At 38.0% G+C, this 14,714-nt stretch overlaps 1 protein-coding gene across 2 annotated transcripts; it reads right to left on the bottom strand.

The window, feature by feature from the left end:
* Positions 1 to 929: 929 nt before the first annotated feature.
* Positions 930 to 14,703, bottom strand: CCT8 (chaperonin containing TCP1 subunit 8). Of its 2 annotated transcripts, XM_055567739.1 has the most exons (16): positions 14,502 to 14,703; positions 12,041 to 12,131; positions 11,270 to 11,349; positions 9,574 to 9,723; positions 8,928 to 9,108; positions 8,753 to 8,814; positions 7,724 to 7,861; positions 6,833 to 7,011; positions 6,053 to 6,119; positions 5,896 to 5,983; positions 5,692 to 5,807; positions 5,074 to 5,145; positions 4,828 to 4,992; positions 4,417 to 4,536; positions 1,481 to 1,585; positions 930 to 1,158 (listed from the first exon to the last, which is right to left on the bottom strand). In XM_055567739.1, the coding sequence occupies exons 1-15, from the start codon at positions 14,559 to 14,561 to the stop codon at positions 1,493 to 1,495; spliced, it is 1,662 nt and encodes a 553-aa protein (XP_055423714.1). In that variant the 5' UTR covers positions 14,562 to 14,703; the 3' UTR covers positions 930 to 1,158; positions 1,481 to 1,492. The 2 variants fall into 2 exon arrangements, with proteins under 2 accessions (XP_055423714.1, XP_055423715.1); XM_055567740.1 differs by lacking the exon at positions 1,481 to 1,585 and having other exon boundaries at positions 14,502 to 14,701.
* Positions 14,704 to 14,714: the final 11 nt, after the last annotated feature.

The following is a 14,714-nucleotide window of genomic DNA, read 5'->3' as shown; positions in this document are numbered from 1 at the left end:
TTCCAGACTGGCTAACAAAATTTGAAGTGTGTTAGTTAAAATGAAAACTATTAATTTTATAACCATAGGATATTTGATTTGGCAATAACATACATGTAGTTCTTCTGATGCCAAGCAGTATGCATACGCTGGGGTGTTGGTTGAACTCAAGCCAGTTTCCAAGGCACATACAACCCATAGAGCCTTAAGAACACCAAAACTGTCTAAATTTCCTGTAAGGTTCTCTATTAGAATTTCTTTTGATGAGTTTATATAAGGCCCAGTCAGCCATATTGCATCTAAATTCCTTTGAAATGCCAAAAAAAGTATAAAAGTGTTATTCAGTGACCTCATATAACCAACACATAGTAGCACATGTTCTGTAAAGTAAGTTTACTTTTTACAGTGTTCTTTGCTTTTTTCAAACCTCCATGGTATAAAAATTGACTTGCTTAGTTTATACGTCAAGAAGCATATTTTCAGTTGCATTTTAAGTATCTTTTGTTCTCTGCTGCTAAAATATAAGTATTTTAAGTCATCCATTCAACACATCATTCAGTGCTAGTGAAACAAGTTACTTGTCTTAGGGATTTTCTGAGCTGTGAAAAAATACTAAAAATCTAGTCCAGGGACTGACAGACTTCCTATAGAGCACTTCCTATAATTAGTAAATGTCTCAGAGGCCTTGCAAGCCACTTCGTCTCTGTCATAAGTCTCCAACTCTGCCTTTCCCTTGTAGAAAGCAGTCATAGACAGGATGTAAATACCTGATCACATCTGTGTTCCAATAAAACTTACATAAAAAGACAAAGAGCAGGCCAGATTTATACTGCAAACAGACCCCCTGATAACTTGGGTGACTTCCCTTAAGTGCCACAGTTTTTCATTAACAAGGCTGAGACAAAACAGGTCATCAAGATCTAAAAACAGTGGTCCTCAGACAAAGAGGCTTCGATAGTAATATGTTTATTGCATCATCCATTTAAGGATACAAGATACAAACACACAACACTTCTTAATTTAAGGAGAATATGAAAACATCAGGCAATTCCTATAGTACTACTACAAATACAACCTTCACCTACAGTAAAATGAAACCATTCAGTCATTTTGGTCTTCATCCCAGTCTTTCTTCCCACTTGGAGGCTTGGGCCCACCCGCTGGTTTTGCCATGATGATCTGCAAAACAAAATTCACAAGAGTACACTTACAAACTCAAGCTTTAGAATGAAGAGAATATTTTTCTGAGCCTGCTTTGTTATTAAGCAATCATCATCAATGAGCAATCTGTTATTACATTGCATATGGAACACTAGCGTAATGTTGGTTATCATCCAGCAGGTGAGCTTTCTGTTTTGTGGACATTAACAGCGACAAAATTCACATTCAACAAAATTCACATTCATTAGCGGGAGGCCTTCTAAGACATGCATTTCAACAACCCAATGTGCGGAATGTGAGCAACATCTGCATGCATCACTGTCATCAATCAGTTTGGCACCTGATTTGCTATTTATATATGAGATTCATCTTGCCAACCATCTTTATCCCAATTTCCTTGTGGTTTAGGAGCTTTAGGTCCACCTGCCAGTTTTGCCATTATAATCTAAAGTGGTCGATAGGTAAAATATATATATATATATTAAAGTTCAACAATGGTATTTCCTAGTAACCTTCAAGTACAAGAATTGTGTTCATAAACAAAAGTCCTAGCACCTAGCTGCCTAGAAACTTACACGCCAGAAGCCTCATTTATCTAGAATGCACTAACCCACCATTTTATAAGTATAACCATCTAGCGTTTTTAAAGGATTTATGTTTGGATAGAAAAAAGGTGGTGGTTGCAGCTTTGGGCTTAAATGAATTTGGTAGAAGTTAGTTGGCTTTCCACAGAGTAGAACTTCTAAAACCCTGAGAGAAAGAGAGATATATATAAATAAAGGAATTTAGCTTGAGTCTCATGCAACACAAATCGTATCTTCACTACAACCTTCAGTGGAGTCCCCACCCCTTTTTAGAAGCTGCTTTCATGAAGAACTTGAAATTCCTGCAATAACATTTTACCAGTGAGTTAAGTGTTAGTTGCTCAGTCGTGTCCAACTCTTTGCAACCCCATGGACTGCAGCCCATCAGGCTCCTCTATCCATGAGATTTTCCAGGCAAGGATACTGGAGTGGCTTGCCATTTCCTTCTCCAGGGGATCTTCCCAACCCAGGGATTGAACCTGGGTCTTCTGCACTGCAGGCAGATTCTTTACCTACTGAGCTACAAGGGAAGCCCTTATAACTACTGGGGATAAATTCAGATTGTATTAAAAGCAGTAAGTATAATTTTAGAACCTAAGTATACTTCAGTTAAGAAAACAGACTGATGGGCCTCTTTTCAGAGTTTCTGATTCAGTGGATCTGGGAATTTGTATTTTTAACAAGTTGTGAGTTGATGATGATACTATGGATTAGGGAACAATTTGAGAACTAGTGAATTAAACACCTGAACAAACACTAATCTGGCCCTACTACACTGTCCAATGCTGAAAACTTTTCTTTTCTAAAATCCATACTATGCAAAATTAGGTACAACTATACTTAAGAGTACAAGCTCGTTACAGTTGGATGGGTTCCTCAAGATGTATGTAGAGTGCTAACGGCAAAAACAATGAACATCCTCCCTTAGGGTAAAAGGTAACACAACCTTCCTAGGTTAAACCCCCAAATCTAAGTACCTGTGTGAGAAAGGCACTTGTTATTAATACTACTGTCTTGCTTGGCTAACTGGCATGCAAAATATTCCTTAGAAACTTTTACTGTGAGACTTTCTGCTTATCTCATGCTTCAGTCTATTTAGCTTCTCCTGTCCCCTTCTACTTTTTCTTGGGGCCCCCATTATCTCTGCTTACAAACTCCAAAACCATTTTTTTCCTAAAAACTGTATGATGCACTGACGTAAAAATGCAGTTACTAAATCCAGTCCATGGATATCCAGTTCCATTTCTGGTCATCTCACATAGGAAAGAGTTCTTTACTGAAGTGAAATCTGTTTTGCTATAATTACAACCAACTGGTCCTTGCTTAGAGTAAGTCCCATCTCCTTTCCATTTCTATGTAAAACTCTATTTCCTTTCCATTTCTACCTAAATTTGCTTCTCCCAAGATTAATTTGGCATGATCTTCATTTAATGGATTTACACTATGGCTCTAGCAATTAAAATTTTCAACTCAGTATTTAAAAATTATTCATTGGTTAATAATCACTCCTAGAATTCTAGAAAAAATAAATTTCATTAAGTCTACTAGAAAACACTTTTGAAAAATTGTGTTTTCTGATTTAACTCAATTCGAAATAGTCTTCACTCCTTTTCTTCTTTGCCTAATTCCTCAAAAATATTAGCAGAAATACTATGATAATTTTAACACCTGAGGACCTTAAAACCCCCAAGACAACATCTGTCACAGAAGAATGCTCTTAACCACCAGGCCGGCCCTGTCATCTTCACATTTCCTTGATGGTAGTGCAGATAGTGGTCCAGACCTTCCAAGAACCTGAGTGGACGCCTGAAACAGCACAGTAAGAACCCTATACATAACAACACCCTGCTTTTTCTCACCCTTACAAGTTTATCAATCAGGTACAGTAAGAGTGTATTCAAGTTGGCAGCATCACTACTCCTCTACTTTGGGACTGTGTGCTAAATCACTTCAGTCATGTCTGACTCTTTGCGACCCCATGGACTGTAGTCCACCAGGCTCTTCTGCCCACGGGATTCTCCAGGCAAGAATCCTGGAGTGCGTTGCCATTTCCTTCTCCAACTTTGGGACCAGGAAATAAAATATGTTGATCTGATCACTGAAATGGCTGAGAGACAGTGTACACAGCGTGGATATGCTGGATGAAGGGACAGTTCATGTCCTGGAGCAGGACAGCATGAGATTTTTCATCATGCTACTGATAACGGCGTGCAATCTGAAATATATGAATTACATTTTTCTAGAATTTTCCATACAGTAGTCTGGCATAACAGATGACTTGTGGGTAAAATGAAACCACAGAAAGCAAAACTGCAAACAAGGGAGAGAATACTGTAGTCTGTAATGTCTGCTTCAGGGTTTTATGACCCTTCCATATTCCATATGGAACTTCCTCTCTTAAAAAGGGTTTTAAGATAAAAAGTCTTGAAAACTATGAATCTAAATGAGATTTATTTTACCCGTTTCAGTTCCCAAGTGGCAAAGGAGTCTTTCATTGGAAAAATAATTTTAAATTAGCTGAATCAATAATTTCAATACAATGTATAACAGAAAAACTTTTTTGGGGGGAAGGAAGAGTACTTTACTTTGAATAGAAAGAGAATATATTTTCATGTTTTAGTCCCATTAACATATACTTTGAACTACATAAAAATTATTATTTTTAAAGATCAATATTTCATTTCTGACTCACCTGATCCACTCGGAGAACAGTGACAGCAGCATTAGTAGCCAGTTTAATAGCCCAGTATTTTCCCAGGTAAGTATCTAGAACACCAGCTTCCAACATGTCCTTTACAGCAGGAACTTCAGCCTGTCAACACAGAACTGTTTTTATGCTTTCATTCTAAAGGTTTATGTGAAAATATTTATATTTAATAACAGAAACATGGCTACTTAAATAAAACTAGAATAAGAGCTAGGCAAAGTACTACCCTATGTACACAATAAAGCAGGATAACTAAATTCTCTATCAGACAAACTGAAAAGGCTGTTAAGAAAATCCTGTGCTCACAAATCAGAACATTTTCTGATTTTCCTTTTAATGTCTATTTTTACATTGTACATTCACAAAATAAAGTTCACTTTTTTTTCTCCCAAATACCTCAATATCTAATCCAACGTTTTTATTTCCTTCTTGATGTACTGCATAGAGTTTAGAGATTACTTCATTGGCCTTAACTCCAGAGTTTTCTGCCAGTGCCCGGGGAATAGCTTCAAATGCCTCTGCAAACTTCTTAATGGCATACTGTTCAAGTCCAGGGCACGTCTAAAACAAAAATGTACTCATTACTCAATTTTAATTCAAACAAAAACAAGACAGTCAGTTTATACACAGAAAGCCATGTACCTCTCCATACGATGTGATCTGTTTGGCTAATTCAATTTCTGTTGCTCCACCTCCAGGTACAAGACGTTTATCCTATAAGATATGGTTAAAAAAAGTCACCAAGAAGCAATGTCCAGTTTCCTAAATCTTTTCAGATTCCAGCACTCCACCAGACTTAGAGGGTTAAATCTGATTCAATTACAATTTTATAAAACTTGAATTCCAATTAAAAAATGGAGTGGTCTGGACAAGCTATCTTACCTCACCGTAGGGTCTGGCATACTAAAAAGAAGAATCAAAGTGAAGAATGGGAACAACTGTGCAGTTATCTACATTTTCACAGATCCAGCACCAATAATTTACTGAATAGAAGCTGAAGTGCAATGGAAGAAAAACCACCATAAACTCTTTTAAAAGACAGTTAAAAAAGGAAGCCTTGATTAGCTACTCCTTTTCATATTCCATTTTAGAAAATTCATCAGCAACAAACACTTAAATGGAGTCTTAAGGGAAAAGGTGCTGTGCTTTACACAAGCCACTCATGTTTTTCATTTTGAAGTTCTCAGGATGTTTAGGACTCTGCCAACTGTGTTTTTGAGGACTTAAAATTACTAAGTTATGATGAATGCTAATACTGACCCTTGTTAGAACTTTGAAAGTATTAACACCATCATCTACTGCCCTCTCTATATCATCCATCAGGTTGTCTGTGGAGCCTCGAAGCACTATGGTAGAAATGGCACCATCTTCCTTTTCTGTCAATAAATTAAATATGTATTAGATTAGTAAAAGAAAATGAACTCCCTACACATTAAATATGTACATTTTACCATGACTACTCACCATGCTTAAACACAACCACTTGTGTATCTCCCACCTCTGACAGGTAAACACTGTCACAATGCCCCATTTCTTCAAGGACAGGAGGATTCTGTGAGAAAATGATTCTTGTAATAATCTAAATAGGTTCAACTATCTTAATAGTGCCCCAAATACATACCAATCTAGGAAGAGCTGTAGCACCAACTGTTTTGCATAATCTTCTGAGATCCCATTTTGAGTTCAGCCTTTAAAAAACAAAACAAACACCTTAATAGAAGGAGATACCATAGTAAAACACCAGAGATTAAACAGGAAACTGTTCATAGGGCCTCAAGTCACCTTCTTTCTTCCATGAAGGTTCAAGCTCAGAACAGGTTTGGACTGCACTGTGCAATCCAGCCACTTATGTTTATGGAATTATTCTAGAATTGAGAAAGTTTTCAAGTCTCCTTAGGATGTCAAGGGTTTGTAGTTGTAAAACACAAAGGAAGCCCTGGCACACAGAAAACTTATGCTTTACTTTGGGCAACTGAATGTTCTGTGAGAAAGAGAACAGTGATTTCCTCTGCCCATTATATTAAGAAAGGTGGGAACGGTTAAGTTGTCCACTGTAATCCATAAACAAAGTTTGTTCCTAACCCCACACTCTAGCTAACAGTGTGTACCAGATTTGTGTCTGGTCTCTTAAGCTCTTCCTCTTGCCTGGAACACTCTTCCCTTGCTCTCTTCAACTAACATCTGTTAACTGGTCCTTCAGCTCTCAGTCTAAAGGTAGGTTTTCTCAGAGATATTTCCTATTCCCCTAGACCAAGTGAAGTCCACTTGCTACATTATCTAATACCTCATACTCCCCCCTTTTAATATGCTTAACAGTCTTTATGGTGTGCTGAATTTATTTGTTGTTTCACCACCCAAAGTCATTTACAGTCTGGAATAATAGAATGCAGTCCTCTCTTACCTCACCAACATGATATTGTATTTGTTTGCATAGTGAAGAGCCATGTCTGCCACTCTGCCACCTGTTACTACGACATTTGCACCAGTATCAGCAATAGCTTTGACTTGCGCATCCATGAGATTTTCTTCTCCCTTACTAAAATTCATCAATTCTTCAGCACTCTTTATCAACACCGTTCCCTAGCAAAATAAGCAAAGATTTTCTTTAAAACCATTTCATCACTTTGGTGTTCAAAGTCACAGAATAACATTAAAGAAACAATTTAAACATGCACATATTATGAAACAGAATACAAAATCTGTACTAAACTAACAGAAATGCAGCTTGCTCCTAGACCAACAACCTCTCCCTCCGCCACACTCAGCACTAATATATTTGCTCTCTGACAGGCACTTTTCATGGAAAAATTAGAGAAACTATACTATGAGAGATCAAGCAGGTGTCCTGACCATCTGTCTTCTGATGTCAACTAGTGTACTGAAACAACACAGTGATTCTCAAACTTCCTCTAAAATGTGGACTAAATGACCAGGCCCATCACCCCAAACCTGTGTAATTTTAAAAGCCACCAACTGCTCAAGATCTCAAGAATTGCAGGGATGAAATCAACAGTGACTTATAAACTTCAGACTTACTATGTATTTTCAAATACAAACTCCCAATTATAACTGTTACTAACTTCAAATTATGTTAGCCTATTTTTGTTTCAGGATGCTCCAGAATTTCAACGTTATTTAAAAAATTGCAATGAACAGCACACAAATACTCATTTTTTCATTGAACATTTAACCTGGTGAATGCCATATTCACTGGATTAAGAGCAAACTCCACCTCAATGCTACTGAAAAGGAAGCCCAAATTTTTACCTTCAAGATTCTGAAATCTACCTACCTTAGTTTCTGTTATCATGCCATCAAAAGGACAAGAGTACACTGCTATTTTTGCATCTTTGACAGATGTTACATCACCTTCAGTCTCCTTCTTAAAAACCATGCCATGCAGTACCGAAGAGGAATGCACACCAGAGCCCTGAGGAGTTAGATATCAAAATCATCAATGATTTCATGAAAATAACATCAGGGCTAATTGACTGCTTCTGCATGTACCAAAAATATTCATTACTAAATAATGTACTACAGCAAGGCAGGGACTCTCGGGGATGATACAGTGGTGGACAGTAAAGCACAGCAGTCTGTCCATTGTAGGGATCACTGTGGCAATGAGCCACAGTTACGGACCGGGATCCTGCAGTATACTTGGGGAAAAATCAAAGAACAACTGCTCAAAGCCATTCATTCACTCAGCACCAATATACCAGGCTGGACTGTCAGCGACAGGGACAGAACAGGGATCAACGCCAAGTTTCTGATTTTACACGCACACCAGGTAACAGAGAAGGGGAGGCAGTGCATAGATGGTCAGAACACACAGCATGTATATCACAGACACAGCTAGCGCATGTACTTTTATGTAAGTTAAATTTGACTATGTTAACAATCACATGTCAATGTGTAAAACCAATAGTTACAGGTTTTACTGTATCAATCATAATTTTTATCAAGTATATACCTTTTAGATATTAAAAGTATGAATTTTATTATAGAGCAACAGAAAAACTTGAACCACATTCAAAATTTCCTTCTAAGCTCATTTTTATAAGTCAGCATATATGAAGAATACAAATATTAGTATTTTGTTTATGCACTAAACCTTCCAACTGTTAAGTGATGACAAGAGTATGTTGATATCCTTTTAAATTCAAAGTATTACAATCTAGCAATATCAAAATCTTAAATGAAGCCAGGAAGTCTTTAAGTGTCTAAAACTTACAAGGTAAAATTTAGATTAATCGTTTTTGGGGAGGGGCAGGAGGAGGAAAAAAGACCTATCTAGGTAACACTGATGCGTTTCTAAACTTACCAGAATCTTACAAACTCTGATGTTATCAACATTGAAATGGCCAGAGTCAGGAAAAATGGATACTGTTAAGAAAACAAAGACATATCAAAAGATATATTGGGAAAACAGAGAAAATATCTTAGCCACATGAAAACATTTTAATTTTGGATTTTTTCATTTACTGATATATACTCACCACATGCCTGAGCTATAAGCTTGGCCAGAAACACTTCATTACCATATTGTTTACTCATTACAGAGGTATGAAGTAGAGACGACACTTCATCAACATCCCGTAGATTTTTTGCAGAACAACATACCAAGTCAGGAAGAATCTCATGAGCTTTTTTGCAGGCTATTTCATAACCTTCAATGACCTTAAATGTAAAGAGCAAAAATACTTCCTCAAAGGACATAATTTTGACGTGTCTTAAAGTATCTCATTTTGGTAACCCAATGGATACGGTATTTTCAATAGAAAAAGACAAAGCACGCTCTCAGAGTAACATTCATGGCAAAGCCTACTATTTAAGAGCACAGGCTTTGGTGACAGCCCACATTTGAACCCCAAATGCCATTATTAGCTACTCGAGCAAGGTTTTTCTAACTTAAGGCTCACTTTCCTTATCTGAAACAAATTGGGATTACTTTTAATAGGCCCCACTCACAGGGTTCTTGTAAGGACAGAATGAGACATTGCATGGGAAGCACATGTACTACAAACCCTGACACAGAGAAAAGTGCACAGTACTAGCTATTCCTATAGTACTGACTTAAGTTTCAAACAGTAGGTATACATACACAAATTTGAAACAGGGGTAGGTTATAAAATGGACAGTCACCTCTGAAACTGACAGGCCAAGTCTGAGAAGCTCTTCAGCTAATTCCAGAAGAGCTCCAGCAAAAACCAGAACAAAGTTTGTGCCATCTCCAACCTCTTGCTCTTGCATGTGAGAGGCCATTACAATCATTTTTGCAGCAGGATGCTGTACCTGGTAGAAGGGGTTCGAATTTAAATAGTAAGTTAAACATTTGACCCTTAGAGCAATATGAAAATTTTCCTTTCCATTTCTTCTTAAACTAACAGACTCCAATCTCCTATGGGTGAAGTAACTCTTCTGATCTCACCTATAGTGTGGTCACAAAAAGACAATCCAGGTCCCCTTATACCCATCAGCACGAATGCACCACCATAAATGACAGTAACTTCGCAGGGCACTTTCTTTCAACGGTCAGTCACTCAGTATGTACACTGTATACATAAGGTTCCTAACACTATTACAGGTTCACTAAATTAAAAAAGTAATTCCAACCTAAGGCACTTTTAAAAAAAGGCTTAAGGGGTGCTAAAGTAGATGTCATTTAGCTTGGTGATAAGTCTCAATATTTATGTATCTCCTCATTGAAAGGGGTTATCAATTATGGTCTAAAAAAAGAAAAATATAAAATATTTCTTGAAGTGTATCAAAATTTTAAGTGGTCCTTCCCTAGAATTTAAGAAGCTTTTTAAAGAAATAAGCAAGGAGTGACAACTGACAGCACTGAGAAAACTAAACAGCTGACACTGGTTTATTATGAAGACACTATCCCCATCATACTTAAATAACTCCTGAGAACATCATGGAGTACAATGTTAACCTTCATATGACAAGTCGCTCTACAAATACCTCGTCCATCTGTTTGTTCAATATTATTATTTTAACACTATATTATTATTTGCGCTTCCCTTGTGGCTCAGATGGTAAAGAAATCTGCCTGCCATGTGGGAGACCCAGGTTCGATCCCTGGGTTGGGAAGATCCCTTGGGGAAGGGTATGGCAACCCACTCCAGTATTCCCGCTTGAAGAATCCCATGGACAGAGGAGCCTGGTGGGCTATAGTCCATGGGGTCGCAAACAGTCGGATACAACTGAGCCAGTGACACTCTCATATCATTATTTAAGAAGCTGGAGAAACGTTAACTTATCTATGGAGTTCTGACTAAAGAATTAATCCTGGTGCTTTAAGAAAAATTCCCTAAGACTGAACATATCCTTCAATCAGCAGCTGGCTGAGGAGTGGTTCTCCATGTGTGATCAGGCGCCAGACTGTCCTCATAAACCCGCTGGCAGTTATCTATTCTACAGACTCTATACCATCAAAACTGTAAGTGAACAAAATTCCACCAACTGATTTCACAAACACAATTAAAACAAACCCATCTTAAAATATCAGCAGTTTCTACATTATAGAATACTTCACTTTAGTGTCACGCTCTAAAGACAACATTCAATTTGATATTATCGGCAAATATATATGTATATTTTATCACAACCAACCTCTCCATAAATAATAGGAGATTTTAACAGGAGCAAAGATGTTAAACATAAAGAAGATTCTCTATAATTAGGAATATCTATATAATGAATTTTCAAGTTGGAAATAAAAAAAAACCCTTATTATCCAATGTGAATGAAATAAAGGTTATTCGATGTTAGAATACACTGAATTTTTGACATCATCAAAACATTTCTTGGGTTTTTAAAAGAAATAACTTACTTCTAGCTCTCTTAAAATAGTCGCTGCATCATTTGTCACAAACAATTTCTCCAGGTGGTTGATAACCATTTTGTTCATTCCTCAAAAATAGTTAGAAAAAGAAATCCATCATCACTCAAACCCTTCTCCAGACACCAAAGAAAATCCAGTGAAGAAACACAAATTTGTTATCCGTTCTCTGAAATAACTTTGTAAGAACTCAAAACATATTACCTATGCTTAAAGCCACAACCCAATGGCTTCCCCTGGCCTGCACACCTATATTATTTCTTTCCTGCCAATTTCATCATATTTTTGTTCAATCAATTCAAATTATATTGACATGTACAAAGACTAAAATTATTTACTTGAAAGTATATTTGTTTTGCTTATTCCATAAATTTGTATCAATTAATTCAGTTGATGGTGGGAAGCAAGAGAGAATTTTTCTCCCTTAAATTATGTCATTTTACATAAGAGAACTGATCTACAGCTCTAACAATGAACACTAGGTACTACCTCAAAGGTGAAAGCACCATAACTTTTCTATCCTCTCAGTAAGACAAAAAGTAACATTTTGATTCCTACTTTTCTAAAAAGATCTGAACTGCTGATTTAAGATTAGGAAAACTGTACAAAAGTTACTGAACTGTGAAATAGTTTTCAACACCATACTGTATTATGGCTAAAACTGTCAATTTACATATAATATCCTCAAACAAGTCTCAAAGAACTACTACACAAAATTCTATTATAGTACTGTATTTTTTAAAACATGAATTTAGAAATTACCATTTGGTCCATACGCTGTACGAGTTGTTTGGGCCAGCTCCTTGCAAGCCTGTATGTTCCTGTACACAGCCTCTTCTAATCCTGAAAAATGCTGTAGAAGAAAACTTCTGATTAGGCAGGACAGTGAATCTCAATAATTTCTTCATCTTTAAAATGGGAGTAATATAATAGTACCTGTCTCAAAAGACTGTTGATATTATCAAGCAAAATTTATGTACGTAAAGCATGGTGTTTGGTGTTCCTATGATACCACAGATACCATCATAATCTATGATCCATAGATTTGTCCACAAATTGAATGAATAAAGCATGACATTTTTAGGGACCATGGGTACCTACTTACACATCAAAACATAAAGCCTAATTTTTTTCAAGTGTAGTGAAAAGTGCAGAGAAGAGTGCTAAGACTGATTAGAGAAAGCATATGAACCATTGCAGATAAAAATACCTTTCCAGAGTCTACCAATTCTTTCTAAAAGCTGAAATGTGGTATGAATGTGATAAAACCTGAGCACTGTAGAGTCAACAGGTCTATGTTCAAAGGGAATTAACGTATTTGCCTTATACATTTTTAGAACTAAAGCATACAGATTTTGAATTCTTATTTGAACTGAAACAAACTGCTCGTTTGTACATATTAATTTCAGCATGTATATACTGAAAACTGAACTGCTCACAGTACTCAAATTTTCAAGTTTTACAATGAACTTCTTTTAGACATGGGATTTACTTGTGAGTCTCAGATAAATTTCAAGAGCCTACTGTTCATGTGAACATTTTTTAGAGCCGCTTTGCCTGACAAGAGTAGGCATTTGCCACAAGTGGTTATTTAAAATTTAAGTAATTAAAAACTCAGTCCCACAATTGCACTAGACACAGTTCAATTGCCCAGTACCTACATGTGACTAGTGGATACCACACTGGATAATGCTGATACAGAACATTTCCATCACAGCAGACAGACAAAACTGCCTTACACTCTCCTTTTTTCCCTCACTCCCATTCTCTGAGGAACAGCCACTCTGATCATAAATCAGATCCTACCCAACAGTTCATTGACTTCCCCTCACTCTGAGGATAAAATGTAAATCCCCTGTAAAGGCTACAAGGTCCTACACCCTCTAATCCTTGCCAACAACTCTTCTAATTTCATCTCTTACCATTCTTGTCTTCCCTTGCTAAGCTTCAGTCTCATCTTTTGTCTTACTGTTTTAACAGTCAAGCTCACTTCATCCTCACTGAGTTTGGTCCCTTACTGGTCCCTTGGCCTGAAACATTTCTGCCTTTAATCTTGGCCACTAAGCACAGAGCTGAGAGTTCTTTCCTTAACATCTTATTTATTGTTCTACCCCAAACTTTCCCTTTTAAATTTTTTTTAGAGGCGCACTTTCAATTTCCTTTATCATTATTTGAAATTATCCTTTTGCTTATTTGGTCAGTTATTTCTGCCTCAGAAGAAAAAAAAAATATGGACACTTCCCAGCCTTTTAATAAAAGTGAGTTCATGTCATTTTCAGCAAAGCTCTTTCACCAATACTTACAGTAAACCTCCTTACCTACTAGAGTCACGTTATCCCCAAAGTGCATCCTTGCCAACAAGAAACCTAGCTTCCTCCAACTGTTACCACAAAGGGAACCACACTACCTACATTCCTTTAAGCACAGAAAGTCCGGGGGACAATAAGGGAACACAACTATTTGAACATAAGAGACAGACTTACAATAGTGTGTCTAAGACATTAAAAAAAAAATGCTGTTCAAATTACTTTCAGGATCTCGCCATAAAACAAAAGCTTTACTTAGGTCAGGGGGTCCCTTACTCTGTTGGTTACAACTATTTCTGTCCAATCTCCCCAACTGAAAGATGAGGAAAGTTAAGACCCAGAGGATTAAGTTTTACCTCAAGCTGGCTAAGTTCAGACCAGAACCCACTGGGATTGTAACTAAGGTTTATCCTATTACAATGCACTATTTCTGCGAACTAAATGGGGAGCCCGCCGTTTCTCATTTGCAAGAGTTGCCTCGTCCCTCTCCTCCCCGGACCACCCGCTCCTGGAGCCGTTTCGCAGTACTCAAAGCAACTTCACCTACGTTATTTCACCTACTTCGCGCCCGGCAAAGGAGAGCCTCCTCACTCCCGTTTTACTGACGGAGGAAAAATGCAAAGAGCGGCCTTCACACCCTGTGCGGCTACAAAGCACAGAACACGCTGCCTGAGGCCTCGTCGCCCACTCGCCGTTTCTGGCCGCTTGTCCCCTCTCCTGGGTTCGTTAAAAAAAAAAAAAAACCGAAATGCCCGCGGCCCTCGGCGGCCGAGCGCTCCCGAGAACACCTCCCTTTCTGGAATCTTCTTTCCCTCCGACCGCTATGTCGGGTGGGCACGCCGGGCCCGTTCGTAGGTTTTTCTTGGCTGCGGCCGCCGCGGCTCTCCCACCTCACTCTCCCTTCTTCCTTTTCTTACCTTCGCTCCCTCCTTGAGCATCTGGGCAAAGCCCGGGGCCTTGGGGACGTGGAGCGCCATGACCAGTCTGCAGGGAGCCGTTCACGCGCCCTCGCAGAAGATCCTGGAGGAAGTGAGAAGCGCGCACAGCTTCCTGGGAACGTAGCGTGCGGTCGGCTCACACTCCTCCTCTCTCTTCAGCCGGACCCGCCCTTCCCCCGGCGGCCTAGTCTG

Source organism: Bubalus kerabau, chromosome 2 (genome assembly GCF_029407905.1).
Source record: "Bubalus kerabau isolate K-KA32 ecotype Philippines breed swamp buffalo chromosome 2, PCC_UOA_SB_1v2, whole genome shotgun sequence".
Classification (NCBI taxonomy): Eukaryota; Metazoa; Chordata; class Mammalia; order Artiodactyla; family Bovidae; genus Bubalus; species Bubalus kerabau.
Note: the sequence above shows the minus strand (reverse complement) of the source record. Positions and strands in the feature narration are given on the sequence as shown.

Excerpts from the sequence above, each read along its gene's own strand:
- CCT8 (XM_055567739.1), bottom strand. The coding sequence starts at position 14,561 with ATGGCGCTCCACGTCCCCAAGGCCCCGGGCTTTGCCCAGATGCTCAAG. Across the intron at positions 7,012-7,723 it reads GCATGATAACAGAAACTAAG|GGAACGGTGTTGATAAAGAG; the intron begins GTAGGTAGATTT and ends TTATTTTGCTAG. Across the intron at positions 4,993-5,073 it reads AGATCACATCGTATGGAGAG|ACGTGCCCTGGACTTGAACA; the intron begins GTACATGGCTTT and ends TTTTTGTTTTAG.